Below are 15,837 nucleotides of genomic sequence, written 5' to 3'. Positions count from 1 at the left end.
ACAAATCAATGTTGGGTGTCAACGTTGATTCAACGATATAAGATTGACAGCGGAATGTTGATTCAACGTCTGTCTGCTATCTGGGAAGTCCATGGGTACAGAGAATAGATGGGTGGATAAATGGGTAATTATGTGTAGAGACAATTATAAATTGTAAGATTTCCTGGCCTCTAAAGCAGTAAAATAACTACAATTGCATCCTAAAGTTGTATAATTGAAAAATAATAATAATAATAAAAGTATCTGTACAAATAGCACCTGCTTTTAAGTCTAGGAAAAACTTAACTTGATGAAAATCGGTTGAGAGGTGAGTGAGTAATGATTTCATTTGAATGACCACGCATTGCTTTTGATGGAACTATGGCCCCTTCCAATATGGCCGCTACGTCGGCACGTTAGTTAGCTGTGCTACAATAACAGTCGATACTGGTATCCATAGCGACGAGACACTGTTGTAGTATCTCCCAGAGCCGTTTGCCCTATTCCGCTCACATTTACGCAGTGATAAAATAGTCTAGAATCGCAAATTTAGCGTGGCTTAAACATTTATCTAGATAACCATAAACCACTAAACTTGGAGAAATTTTTAGACAAGGACATCGTAACCTGCTGAAGCGCAAGGTAATAATAGTCAGCCTTTCGCTCCTCGGTTTCCCTTCCCTGTACTACATGAAAGTGTTTATGTTGGAAGTCTGCAGGTCCGAAATGCCTCTGCTTGTAACAGACCACTCGTGGACGCAAACAGAGTCGATGGTTTTCATCAGCGTGCCTCTCAAAGGAGCCACGAAAGTGGACATTGTCTCGTCAGACGAGTACCTTAAGGTAACATGCCCCCAGTAATTGTGTTTCGGTAACTAAACACACACATATCCAATTTGAACTTTAATACACAAGATTTGGGCCTGGTAACCAAGTAGTAAACTTAATATAAAATATAATGGAATCAAATAAATACATTTTGATAAAAACGATTTTGCCTGTAAATATAATTTGAATCATATTTTATTATTATTATTATTATTATTATTATTCAAATTTACTGTACATGCATACAAACATCTGCTTCACAAAACAGTCGGTTGACAAAAAAATTGAAACATACAGATGTAATCAATGCAGTAATGTTATCATTGCAAAATAAACAACAGTAATTAAAAAACAAAACATACATACAGTTTAACATGTAAAATTATAGAAATGTTAACTAGCGTCTTCAGGAAAAAAAACATCCTCATCAGTTTGCTACTTTTTTTTTTTATTGCTCACTAATCTTATTAATTTCTGTGTATAATTTATTTCTGAGAGGAAAACTGCAAATATATGAGGTTTCTTTGTGAACATCTGTTTGTGAATTTAAAAAAAAAATTAGCTTGAAGAATTTTATATGTATATATATATATATATATATATATATATATATATATAAATTCAAGTTGTAGGGGCCAGTAAACCATGAAAAAACGGGTTCAAAAGCAGTCCCAAATTGCTTTGTTTTTACACATTCAAAAAAATAAATGCATTATTGTTTCCGTATCGTTTCTACAGAAAGAGCACACATCATAATATCAAAAAGATTAGTTGGATTTATTTATGTAAAATATATATTTTTGTATTTATATTTTTTTATTTAAATTTATTCAGATGTTCCACCTTTGCTTTATTGGAAATACAGTATTTGTACGGTAACAGCCAATCTTTTCTCCAGTTTATATATTCAATTTGAGCGTTACAAAAAACTTTCCTCTTGGAACAATTTAGTTATTTCTGTTTAGTAACATGTAACAGTAATATGTTTATTTTTATACTTCATATCCTTTATTTCAGATGCATTCGATGTAAGACAAGGTTCCATTAACCTCTTTCTGACATATTTCAGATGGTTTTTAATTAGTGGCATCAATCCCAGTGGAATTGCTTTTATTACTAATTTAAAGTCTGTGAATGGCATTGGGAAATTATATGAAAACATGAATTGCTCATAATGTGAATCATAGTCCATCCATCCATCCATCCATCCATCCATCCATCCATCCATCCATCCATCATCTTCCGCTTGCTCCGGGATCCGGTCGTGGGGGCAGCAGCTTTAACATAACACCGATAAACATTTACAGTGACATGTGTGCAGAGGTGATCATGTGAGGAACTGTTAGTCCAAATTTACATATTTTGAGCCAAATACCTTAGTGTATTTACAATTAAATTAGCATCCAGACATTAAATATAACAATAATACTGGTTTAAAAGATAAATAAATAAGTAATAAAGATAATAAATTAAACCTAATAACACTCTAAATTGTTCTTGGGTGGAAGTGTGTGAATGATTGCGTGAATGGTTGTCTTCTTGTGCCATGCAAATTAACTGGCGACCAATTCAAGATGTATACCTATCCTGCATACTGCCCATAGTTGGCTGGGATAGGCTCTAGCACCGCTCACATTCCTCGTGAAGATAATCGGCACAGAAGATCAATGAATGAAATGAATACATGAAGTAGCATTGTTTTCACACACTTTTTTGCCCTATTTCTTCAGCAGTTGAGTATTAAGCATTGCAATTTCTCACTTAAAACTATCCATTGAATTATGTTGTGTTGTGCAAAAAATGAATTTTATTTTTAGACAATACAGAAATACTCTGTGCAGTTGTGAAAGTATTCTATTCATAATGTTCAAATATTTCACCAATTTTGAAATATTTGTTTCATAGTCTGACCTAATTTTTTCTCATGAACCAAGTCACGTGCCTCTCCAAACAAAACAAAACAAAACAAAACAAAACAAATCTATGATCCTGTAAAATACATCCATTTCTTCATTAAGTTTCAGGTGTTTCGCTGTCCTGACTAGAATTAAGTCTTGAAAGTAAAGAAGGACCTCCTTGAACAGCCCCAGTCCAAAGTAAAAGATGTCTTTTCTAAGTTGAGAAAGTGCTTTTCCGATAGCGATAGTGTAAATACTGTAGGCGCAAAGCGGAATAACGTTGTTGACTCCAGTACAGTCTAGCTAGATCCTCCTTGTCAGGCAAAATGCTCGGTCCTTAGGTTTAGCCATAGAGTTCATCCTGAAAATACAAATTTGTCAGATTTGATTTGTCAGATTTCTCAGAACCCACGAAAACCCCACTTGTTTCCTTATTGCACATGAATTAGGTGAAAATTATTTCAAGATAACCGATAAATCATTTGATTTCCATTGATTGTTTTTACATGATATTTACTCTGTCATTTTTCCCAATAGGTTCATTTCCCACCTTTTCTTTTGGAGGTTTTCCCATCTGAGCTTGTTGATGATGTACAAAGCTCAGCAAAAATTGGAAATGGAGTCGCGGTCATCAGTTTGTCAAAGAGGACTAACAAACTGTGGGAGCATTTGTCAATAACCACATGTAAGTCTTTACATCTAAGTGATTGGCATATTTTTGACCTTGCTTCTGATGAAAGCTCAGATTAGCTGGATGTTTTTTTTATCTCAAGCAATGAGCCAGCCAAAAGTCAAACCTGGAAGTTTCTGATCTGTCCGCATTGTCTATTGCGACAGAGACCCTTAACTCATGCTTGTTTCAAAAACGTGACAAAGTTTAAGTGGATTTTGAAACTCATGTTCCTTCAAAATTAACAATATGATAAATGTTTGTTCATTGTTTGGTGTTTTGCATATAAGCCCTCAAAATATTTCTTGCTGTGATTTGCAACGTAAAACAGTCTCAGGTTGAATTGTCCTATACTCACTCCCATTTTTAAAGATAAGATAGGCTAATATATGTTTGGAAAACTGTACATATCGATGGAATTCAGTGTACTAAAATGTACAAATGAAGCTTATTGCTTCAGTCAGGTTAGTATATTTAGTATAGTATCGATATTGAAAAAAAATATATTAAATTGTAAATATTTTAAAATCTATTTGTTTTCTGTATACATAAAATATAAATAATGAAATGAAAATATTTGAGTTGTCCAATAATGACTTTAACTAATAACCGATATCCCGATATTGTCCAACTCCAATAATCCGATACCGCTGCCAAATCGATACCGATGTATGCGTTCGTAGACTTAACATTTTCAGATGCGCGTTCACATTTACAAAACGAAGCGGACTAAAATGGACCAAACAGTGCTAGCGCCCTAAGATGCTCGCCATGCTAAAGCTAATGCTAACGCAATACTACGCTACGAGTTACATTTACAGTGTAAGGATCATTCAGTAAACACCTTAAAAGGCGGTCGACCACTAATAAAGACGAGCATTTTTCTATGTTGTTCTTGTTTTAAAATAATTCATATTATGAAAGCGCTACGGTGGGACAGTAGCATGTTTGGAACTTTCGTTACAAAAACAAAAAATATATTTTCCCGGCTAGCATTGGGACTTGGTATCGGCAGATTCTCAAAATTCGGTGACTCGGACTGAAGTGCAAAAATATGTGATCGGGACATCCATAATCAGATATCATTTTATAATGCTTTTATCGGCAGATATTATTGACTACACTATATATCGGACAACTCTAGAAAATATTGAGAACTACTTATTCATTTATTAACCATCTCATCTTGTGACATACGTACGTTCTGTACTTGCACTGTGTTTCAGATGATAAAGAAACAAAAACAGAAATCCGGGAGAGAGCTCTGTCCAAAATGCAGGAAAAGCTTGCTGCAGAGGCCAAAAACAAAGCAGAGAAAAAGCATAATGAGAAGAAATACGCTCTCAAGACAATGATGAACGTAAGCAACACTTCAAATTCCTCAAATGAAATTTGAAATGTATTATCATAAAAGGCCAAGCTCCATTACTGATACGGATTGTGTCATTATTTAAGTATATAGCGTCATAAACCCCTACTATATTTTGAGGGTTTTAAAAAGCACTGTGTTACTGTTTTTGTAATCAAGTAATAAGAGTAATGCGTTACCGCAATCTTGTGGCATCTTGATACCAAGGAATTATTTTTTAAGTGACATAAGTGAGGAGTTTCATTTCTACCAGAGGTGAGTAAAGTAGCCAAAAATTTTACTCAAGTAATAGTAGTGTTACTTCAGAAAAATATAACTCAAGTAAAAGTAGTCATCCAAAAAAATTACTCAAGTACAAGTAAAAAAAAGTATTTGTTGAAAAGAATACTCAAGCAGTGAGTAACATGGTGAGTAACTGCTTACGATGTTTGATTTTTTTTTTTTTTTATGATATATGTATTTCTCCTATTTCTGCATATATGAACTGTTATTATTATACTCTACTATAACGTATTACATAACCACGTTAAGCCAAAGAAATACCCAAAAAAAAAATACAATTCCGGGAGAAAAAAAAAATCTACAGAAATGAAGCATCATTCGTGCAAAGAGCATGAGTGCCCTTTAGTGAAGAAAACATATTTCCTATTATGAAATGAAAAGGCTCATATCACCGGTTTTCCGTGGTCAACCAAATAAAAACTGGGAGAGAGGTTAAAATCTGCGCTTCAAATACGGCACTTTATAGATGCCACGTGATCACAAAACGGCAAGCTAGAGTCTGATTGGTATGAAGTCATGTGATCATTGTTGCGACGTCTCATTGGTGAAACTAGTGGAGCCACTGTTAGCATCTCTGGCAAAAAAAAGTCAAATCTAAAAATCTAAAATCCTTATTCTGTGTAGAACAAGGATGAAAAATGTAACGACTATTGTACCCTAAAGTAGCGGAGTAAAAGTAGCATTTCTTCTTTACAAATCTACTCACTTAAAAGTAAAAAGCATGGCTTAGTAAAACTACTCCTGGAAGTTTTTCTCAAAAAGTTACTCAATTAAATGTTACGGAGTACCGTAATTTTCTGACTATATGGCGCACCTGACTATAAGCCGCCACCCACCAAATTTGACACGAAAACAACATTTGTTCATAGATAAGCCGCACTGGACTATAAGCCACTGCTGTCCGCACTGTATTATGGGATATTTACACCAAAATATACTAACCGGTAACACTTTATTTGACAGCGGCATCATACGACTGTCATAAGATCAAATGAACCACCATGAAGCTTTGAACCAATTGGCTTCAAAGCTTGATTGCTTCAAGAAAATTCATTTGACTATCACTGCTCCCTTGGGGGAGATAGTCAACTTCTGCTGCCACATGCTGTCAACCCTGTTGTTATCCAACACGCCTCCTAGCATGCGTTGCAGTTCTACAGATGTAAATAACAATCAAAATGCATGTTCTGTGCTAATTATTTCTTCAGTTACTGTTCAAGTCGTTTCACTATTTGCTAGTTATGATATTTGGGAACACTTTATTTAATAGACAATAGCGTCATAAGTAAAGATGCACCGATACCGATACTAGTATTGGCAGGGGGCGCCGATCCAGCCCGAAATGGTGGTATCGGTATCCGCGAGTACCAACAAAGACGGCGTCGATACCATTTACCGGTCCATTATTATAACATTTGACCGCAGCCTTTTTTTTCTCTTGGCGCTCACTACACTCTGTCTCTGTGTTGTGTGATGACACGTGAACACCAAGCAGCTATCGCTATTGGCCTGCTCCAGACCAATGAGAAAGGGCCAATAGCCACTCCCGACCATGACAAGGGCGCTTTTTCATATGGAGGAAAAATAAACCAGGAGAAATGGCGGCGGTCGGGAAATATTTCAAAACACAAATCCCGTCGATTAAAATCAATGGCTGCATGCAAGATTTGCTGCCTGAAAGTTTCGAGATGTGGAGTTCAATCGGCCAGTTTCAATACCTCGAACCTGATAAAACATTTGAAGACGAAACGTGAACGAACACAACGAGTTTGAGCCTGCAAGAGCAGGACTGATATCCAGAGGAAGGGCGCTGGACCAGTGCAACAATCTCTGGTAAGTTCACTATGTCAACTTTACTTTGTCTTTTACTTAAAAAAATGCTGCAGTAATTTGGGAACTGTTTCCAAAGTAGGGTTGCCACCTTTCAGAAATAGAAATAAGGGACTCCACCGATCCCGAAAAAAGGAGGCTAATATAGAGACGGGATGCTGTGGTCAATTATTATTACTCATAATTGTTAGCGTCCGCAAATGCGGAAACAAGGTTGGACCTCGAAGTGGACAACAAGCGGGGGATACATACAAGGGTTTAATGATTGCAAACAAAAAATAACACGCGATCGCGGGACAGTAGAAATAACAAAAGGAGTCCGTGACAGCAGGTCGACGGCGCTCAATACTACAAACACGAAGGTTAATTAAGACGATAGACAGCGAGCCAAAAAGCCAAAATAAAAACACTCAAATACCTGCACATGGTAGAGGTTACAAACGAGTGCAGCACACTAACAGAAAAATGCAGGGGCTTAACAAGCAAATGTAGCGAGACTGTAGTGCGAGATATCAGATGGCGATCAGCAAGGCAGATATCTCGGCAGCCTTCTCTGAGATCACCCGTGCTTAAATGCTGCATTGATGAGCCTGCATTGGATTCAGGTGCAACGTCAGGAACGCCCCCACTAACAGCCCAGCAACAAAACACAATCTAACCAGCAGCAGAATGTGACAATAATTTCATGAAAGTTACACTGTTTGGCCTTTGAGAGGTTTAAAAAAGTTTACTCAGTTCATTCAGAGTTTATTATTATGAATTTATTTTTACTTTCTTACTGTTGGGCTAGTATTATACTTTGTAACTTTGTACTAGTCTTTTTCCAATTTTGCAAAGGTAAGCAACAGCCTGACAAAGCCTTGATAGCAATGATTTCACATCCAATTATGTAGCTCTTTGGGGGGGAAAAAAATATATATATATATATGTATATATATATGTATATCTCCTCCGCGAGTCATCACCTTATCGTGGTGGAGGGGTTTGCGTGTCCCAATGATCCTAGGAGCTATGTTGTCTGGGGCTTTAAGCCCCTGGCAGGGTCACCCATGGCAAACAGGTCCTAGGTGAGGGGCCAGACTAAGCATGGCTCAAACTGACCCCTTATGATGAGAAAAAGAAATGAACTCCAGTTTCCCTTGCCCAGACGCAGGTTACCGGGGCCCCCCTCTGGAGCCAGGCCTGGAGGTGGGGCTCGAAGGCAAGCGTCTGGTGGCCGGGCCTGTCCCCATGGGGCCCGGCCAGGCACAGCCCGAAAAGGCAACATGGGTTCCCCTTCCCATGGGCTCACCACCTGTGGGAGGGGCCAAAGGGGTCGGGTGCGTAGAGAGTTGGGCGGCAGCCAAAGGCGGGGGCCTTGGCGGTCCAACCCCCAGCTGCAGAAGCTAACTCTTGGGACATGGAATGTCACCTCTCTGGCAGGGAAGGAGCCTGAGCTGGTGGGTGAGGCAGAGAAGTTCCGACTAGATATAGTCGGACTCTCCTCCACACACAGCTTGGGTTCTGGTACCAATCCTCTCGAGAGGGGTTGGACTGTCTTCCATTCTGGAGTAGCCCACGGTGAGAGGCGCCGAGCAGGTGTGGGCATACTTATTGCCCCCCGGCTTGGTGCCTGTACGTTGGTGTAGCGTCTGCAGTGATGCGGACTCTGCACCGGTACGTTGTGGGGAAGAAGGAGCTGAGCCAAAAGGCGAAGCTCTCGATTTACCGGTCGATCTACGTTCCTACCCTAACCTATGGTCACGAGCTGTGGGTCGTGACCGAAAGAACAAGATCCCGGGTACAAGCGGCCGAAATGAGTTTCCTCCGCAGGGTGTCCGGGCTCTCCCTTAGAGATAGGGTGAGAAGCTCGGTCATCCGGGAGGGGCTTGGTGTCGAGCCGCTACTCCTCCGCGTTGAGAGGAGCCAGTTGAGGTGGCTCGGGCATTTGGTTCGGATGCCTCCTGGACGCCTCCCTGGAGAGGTGTTCCGGGCATGTCCCACCGGCAGGAGGCCCCGGGGTCGACCCAGGACACGCTGGAGAGACTATGTCGCTCGGCTGGCCTGGGAACACCTTGGAATCCCGCCGGAGGAGCTGGCTGAAGTGGCTGGGGAGAGGGAAGTCTGGGCTTCCCTGCTTAAGCTGCTGCCCCCGCGACCCGACCCCGGACTAAGCGGAAGATAATGGATGGATGGATGGAATATATATGTATATATAAACGGGGTGGTATCGTATGGTATCGGTATCGGCCGATACTGCACAGCCAGGTATCGGTATCGGGGCCAAAAAATGGTATCGGTGCAACACTAATCATAAGACTGTCATAAGACCAACATATTATGAAATGACACTGCCATGAGTATTTATGAATACATTTGACAGATGTCATTTTGTGTCATATATCTCACTTTTGAATGAATGCAAAAATCCAAGCTGGACATTAATGGAGTTAGTGCCATAATTTGCCTGATGACAATTAATGACATCTCTCATAAGCATTCATTAATGCCCATGATAGTGTCATGTCATAGTTATGACGGTCTTATCGCAGTCTTATGACGCTGCTGTCAAATGAAGTGTTACCTTTTAACCCAAATAAATCAAATAAGCTGCACCGGACTATAAACCGCAGGATTCAAAAAGTAGTGGTCTATAGTCCGAAAATTACGTTAAATGTGACGCGTTACTATCTACCTCTTATTTTTACAAACGTTTTGCATTACTGCCAACATGTCGCATTTATTCGCAATTATAAACCTTTTTGTGGTTTGGTATCTAAAGTATTTTCTATACTGGCTACAGAGCACAGTCGCTATCCACCGTAAATAATGGAGAATATTGTTTGCACCTTAAAACAGATCTTACTAAAATGTATTTCTTGCCAATGTGCCTGCAAACTTTCACACATTAGATAACTGGTTGTGTGTCAACATTTGCCGAAGAGTGACATTTGCTTTCGAGATAACGCGGATATTGAAATTCAAATTGCGCTCACAAACTTTGAACATTCCACTTCAGTTAAGCCTGCGATACAACCTTGGAAGGGAACAGAAACACAAGTCAAATTCACTCTTCAACCTACATTGGTATTTTACAAAGCAGAAAGACAGAAATGAGCAATCAAAATTCATGTGGCATATAGTAAGTATTGCAGATTTATATTTTCATTGCCGCACCTCTCCTGTGTCTTGTCTTTTTAAAAACAAGACAGTGCCAAAATTAAATAAATACATCATTAAATACATCATTAAAATTTTATTTCAATAGTCTTTTAGTTACGTCAATATTTATTTCAACATTTATTTTAATATTTATTTATTTCATTTTCTTGATCATATATTTATTTAAACGTGTTAATTTCAATTTATATATTAATACATTTTTTCCAACATTTACCGTATTGGCCCAAATATAAGACGGCCCTGATTATAAGACGACCCCCCTCTTTTTCAAAACTCAAGTTTGAAAAAAGACTTTCTGAGCACCAAATTAATTTTTATACAGAAAATAATTACAGTACATCCGAAACAAATGATTATAACAATATATTTGAGAGAAAAAGCATGTTATTTTGCCTCATTCAAATCTTAATATCTGAAGATTTAAATATGTATACTAAAGTGCAATCACATTTATAATGAATGGCTTCTGGATTTTGAAACGTAAATAAACATGACATGACTCTCATGACAGAACATCGCTTTAATGATATCTGGCGCTATCTAGCGTCGTGAATGGGAGAAAAAGCATGTTATTTTGCCTCATTCAAATCTTAATATCTGAAGATTTAAATATGTATACTAAAGTGCAATCACATTTATAATGAATGGCTTCTGGATTTTGAAACGTAAATAAACATGACATGACTCTCATGACAGAACATCGCTTTAATGATATCTGGCGCTATCTAGCGTCGTGAATGGGTATAATGTCTAGACCGCAAATATAAGACGACCCCCTCTTTGTCAGTTTTATTTCATTGCAAAAAACACCGTCTTATATTCAGGCCAATACGGTAGTTTTTCCTTCATTTATATTCCATATCGCATATCCTCACAAGATTCACAGGGAGCCGGTGCCTATCCCAGCTAAAATATGGGCTGGAGACAGGGTACATCCAGAATTTGTCGCCAGCCAATCGGGTGATTCTCATGAATGCTTCGCATGACAGTAATGAAGAACACTTACCAAAGCTTGATTTAGAATAGCAGAATGCTATGATGACATTTTTTTTGTCAATAGTTTGAGCTCCCAAATATTTACAGTAAAATATCTAATTGATCAATGTCTAAAAGCATGTAATATTACACATTATGGTTATGATCATCTATGCTGGGTCAGTAGACATATGTAAACATAACATAACAACTATTAACAATATCAAAATAGCCCAAACAATCTTTCTTGCCCAATATTTTTATTGTTTTGAAAAAAAAAAGCCAAAATTCACAACATAACAACCTCAAAGAGATAATATATCATAACCCAACTAAGAATTATAAATTTTAAGCACATTCACAAACACACTCACACAGCTTGCAAAGACAAACATGAAAAAGACCTATGTTTATAGATAAACAAAAATGGGGTCATTGTCTTGCTGAAAGACCCAGTGCACGACCCATCTTCAGCTTTCGGGCAGAGGGCAACAGATTTTGATTTAAAATGTCCTGGTATTTCAAAGCATTCATGATGCCATGCACCCTAGCAAGGTTCCCAGGGCCTTTGGAAGCGAAACAGCCCAACAGCAACACTGACCAACGCCCATACTTCACAGTGGGTATGAGGTGCTGTCTACACGCCAACAAGCTGTTTGGGAGGCATGCACGGAGAAAAACTTTCCTCACTCACAATCTAAACGTAAACGTCTGGAGTTCGCCATTTGTATTGGGGCTTCACCTGGGACCGTGTGCTTTGGTCAGATGAGACACTCTAAGTGGGTCTGGTGTGCCATGAAAGATGCGCATGCTGAAAAAAAACATACCAAATACTGTTTTGGTAACAAATTATGGACTGGGCCAAATAATAGATGTAAGCATCTTTCAACTATATTTGAACTATTTCATGTTTTCATGACTTTATCCCTAAAAGCTTATAGTTTATGTTTGCTTCATGAGAATCACCCAATTGCATATGTTTATTTAATTCACTTTTATTTCATTTTTGCACTTCTGGTCTTCCATAGCTAAACAAAAGCTCAGGGAAATAAACCACAGTTCAAATAGGTCTTTGCACAATCATGTAATATAATTTTTATTTGGTGATAGATGGAAAACGAAGAACGAGAAAGAATCCAGAAAATGAAGGATGATGAACGAAACAGAACAACAGCTGAACTCGAAGCATGGCAGCTAAAGGAGCGCAAGAAAGCTGAGGAAGAAGCTCGACTCAAATTCCAAACCAATCAACCAAAAGCTGTGAAACAAAAATGTGAGAATGCCGGGCCGGTTGGAAGAATGGTCAAATTTGATGAGTAATTTGATGGTAGCTTTCAGGGGGGCTGGAAGTCACTCCAACAGGGGGTGCTGAGGATCTTATTTTGTTTTTCCCATCCAAAAACAGCCGTATCCAAATTTGTCACTCTCCTTTCAGGGCGTTCACAATGACAGTTTACATACTACTACTACGCTACTACAAAGACAGCGTTCTATATCACCTACAGTGTGTGTTGGAGTTTTTTCATTGGAAATAAAAGCGCCCTTGTATCATAATACAAATCCCCGCAGCTAGATGGCGCAATGACACACAAACACATTTGAAAACTAAAAGGTCCAATAAGCCACTTTTCACAACACTCAGTTAAATTGCACACAAATATCCAACAGCGCTCTGCCCGGCGGCAGCTCACAGCGACAACAAACAATAATATGGCTACAGTGCAAGCTGTTTGAAGTTCTCTACGGTCTAAATCTGCAGTTAATTATTTCTCGCTGGGCACAATTATAGACTATCATAATTATTTTTTTACATCAAATAGAATTTTAGAAAATTTCACTGTTTTTGCAAAAAAAAAATTTTTTTTAATGTTAACACCTCCTCTGTCAACAGTTAACTCTTCCGTTCCAATAGTGCCTTATATTCAGCTTGACCTGGTAGCAAGCAAGATTTCAGGTGGTGACCATGTTCTTAACACACACACAAAAAAAAAAACTTTTCTAACATTTAAATTTAATCCCCAAAGTTTAATACGCTAATGTTTTATGTATTGATTTATTTTTAAACCAAAAAAAAAAAAAGAATCTACCAAAACACTTTTTTTTCACCCCAACACCAGGGGGTGTTTTAGCACTCTCAGCACCCCACTTCCCGTGCTACTGGTAACTTTGCATTCAATGAATTCTCGCGCAACGCAGGGAATGTTTCAAATGACACCCCAAAAATGTCCGTTTGCGCCAAAACGCAGTTTTTTTTTTTTTTTTTTTTTTTTTTTTAAAGATCCTTTATAATGCCTCATGACCTACAATATTGATCCAATTCACATACCATAAATAAAATTTTAAAAAATCAGGAAAGTAAGGGGCATAAAAGTTGTATTCAGAATTTGCCAAAAATCCATAGTTACCCCAAAATTTGCCCTAAACTTTCCCATTCATTTCTGAAGGCCAAAATTTCCCCTTCATTTTCAATGGCAGAAAAACATGGGTGGTTGTGATTTTTGACCAAACAGATTTTTGACTTACCATTACAGCCCAAAGACATTCAACTGGCGCCCAAACAAGTACATGACATTGACAGCCTTGCATGTCCATGCCATTGACAGCCATGTATGTCCTCGACAATGACGGCCATGTACAGTGGGGAGAACAAGTATTTGATACACTACCAATGGGAAAACCCATTGACAGTGTATCAAATACTTGTTCTCCCCACTGTATGTCGATGCTGTTAACAGCCATGTATCTCGATTCTATTGATGCTAATGTACTTGGATTCCATTGACATGTTAGTTCCATGTTAGTCCATGCCATTGACACCAATGTACGTCCATGCCATTGACGGCCATGTAAATCCATGCCATCCATATATGTAGATTCTATTGATGCCAATGTACTTAAATTCCAATGATGCATAGGTGAGTCGATACCATTGAGGGACGTGTACGTCAAAATTTCAAAAGGAAATGACTTGATAGCAACAGGAATTTACCATATGTCTCCAAATCAATAGGAAGTGACCTGATATCAACAGCATGTGACCCTGAAATGTCCCAAAATCAACAGTTAGTGACCTAAAATCAGCAGGATGTGACGCCAAGTGGTCAGCTGCCTTGGCCCCACCCACTAAACTTTCTGCAAACAGAAGATGATGTCACACCAACAATGAACTTCAGATTCTTGCAGTCCGCTAGCATGCTATCCATTGGCCTTCTTTTCTCTTGTTGCTGTGTGACCATTCTCTCATTCTGTTATCATGTAACAGCTACCACAGCAACTGAAAGCTAGACATTATCATCAATTCTGGTTTTGATGTCACTACCAGAATTGCTGAAAAAAGTGAGTGTTACCTGATACATTGTTTTTGGTTCAAATGGTTAAAAAAAAGAAAGCAAAAACAGCCAGAATTGAATGCTAAATTCATTTTATACATCTAAAATTACCTTAGTGCAGTCATTTGCATTTATTGACACGGTCACCATTTCATAGCAACTTTTAGCTTTTTATTCTTGCATTTAGATAAGAGAAGTGTCAGTGAAACAGACAAAAGGAAAAAGCAAGTGATCATTCCTGCTCCAAGAGTTCCAGGGAATATTGAAGTGTCGTTCACACCACGAGTTTTCCCCACTGCTCTCAGAGAGTCACGAGTTGAGGAGGAAGAAGAGGTAACATGTTAGTCCAGACTTGTACTGTCAAAACTCAGTAATTCAATAAAAGAATTTAAAATTGAACACAACACTTTTGCTCCTCTGCTTACCACAGTGGCTGAAAAAACAAGCAGAGGCCAGGCGCATAGTCAACGCAGATATTGAAGAGCTGAATGACCTAAGTGAGGAGGAGAGGAATCCTGACTGGTTGAAAGAGAAAGGAAAGTGAGTGAAATCTGCGTTTATCATCAATACAAACTAGTTCCTGATTTGTGGTGAATGAGCACACTTTTTGCCCTCCTAGCAAGTGTTTTGCTGCAGGAAACTACTTGAGCGCTTTGAATGCCTACAATCTGGCAATCAGAATCAACAGAAAGATCCCAGCTTTGTTTTCAAACAGGGCTGCTTGTCATCTGAAGTTACGGAATTTTCACAAAGCCATTGAGGACTCATCTCAGGTCAGAATGCAAATATACTGGAGGTTGTCACTGATCAACATTGCATGGCTTATAAATTGCTTTACCCAACTATTGACTTGAGGGCAGTGCCGGTGTAGGTAAACACTGAGCTTTGGTTGCACAAACTGGTCAGGGGCCTGCGCCTGCTGATGACGTGACAACCCTTGGGGTGTACAAACTGGTCGGGTTGGAGTTATACATCCGATCATTGTCATGTTTTTTTTTTTTTTTTTTTTTTTTTTTTTTTTTGCTGTTCGGGTAGGGGATGTCACAACAACACTCGGGTTGCACGAACTGTTCAGGTTGTTTTTTCTTTTGTGTAAATAGTGGACAATTTACTGTGTATGAAGAAATGTTTCAATATTTAAAGAAAGGAACATACGACATGATGGATATTCAATAAGGATGAAAGTAATTCTTACACATATTCATTCTCAACTTTCTTTACAAATCACTTTAAAACCAAACATGTTACTGTATTAAATTACTGTAGATAATGTGTATGGACAAAAGCAATAAAATAGATAAAAGAAGCAAAATAAAACCCAAACAAAATAACAAACCATAAGACGACTCACCGAGTCAAAGGCTTTGGTGAGGTCTATAAAGGCCATGTACTGTATAATGGTAGATTTTTCTCCTGACACTTTTCCTGCAGTTGGCGAGCAATGAAGATCATGTCCGTAGTGCCTGTGTTTGGGCGAAAACCACTTTAGGACTCGGGAAGAATGCTCTCTGACAG

The 15,837-nt window shown here is 38.5% G+C and overlaps 1 protein-coding gene across 2 annotated transcripts in view; it reads left to right on the top strand.

The window, feature by feature from the left end:
* The first annotated feature begins 472 nt into the window (after positions 1-472).
* Positions 473-15,837, top strand: part of dnaaf4 (dynein axonemal assembly factor 4) — a 29,996-nt gene continuing 14,631 nt past the window's right edge. Inside the window, exons 1-8 of one of the 2 annotated variants that reach the window (XM_057835916.1) lie at positions 473-621; positions 692-822; positions 3,243-3,390; positions 4,602-4,735; positions 12,104-12,266; positions 14,510-14,655; positions 14,753-14,862; positions 14,942-15,095. In XM_057835916.1, coding sequence (XP_057691899.1) covers positions 706-822; positions 3,243-3,390; positions 4,602-4,735; positions 12,104-12,266; positions 14,510-14,655; positions 14,753-14,862; positions 14,942-15,095 — 972 coding nt within the window. In that variant the 5' untranslated portion in view covers positions 473-621; positions 692-705. The remainder of the gene's footprint in view (positions 622-691; positions 823-3,242; positions 3,391-4,601; positions 4,736-12,103; positions 12,267-14,509; positions 14,656-14,752; positions 14,863-14,941; positions 15,096-15,837) is intronic. The other variant, XM_057835917.1, reaches the window with a different exon arrangement.

Source organism: Corythoichthys intestinalis, chromosome 5 (genome assembly GCF_030265065.1).
Source record: "Corythoichthys intestinalis isolate RoL2023-P3 chromosome 5, ASM3026506v1, whole genome shotgun sequence".
NCBI lineage: Eukaryota > Metazoa > Chordata > Actinopteri > Syngnathiformes > Syngnathidae > Corythoichthys > Corythoichthys intestinalis.
This window is presented reverse-complemented; position numbering and strand designations above follow the sequence as displayed.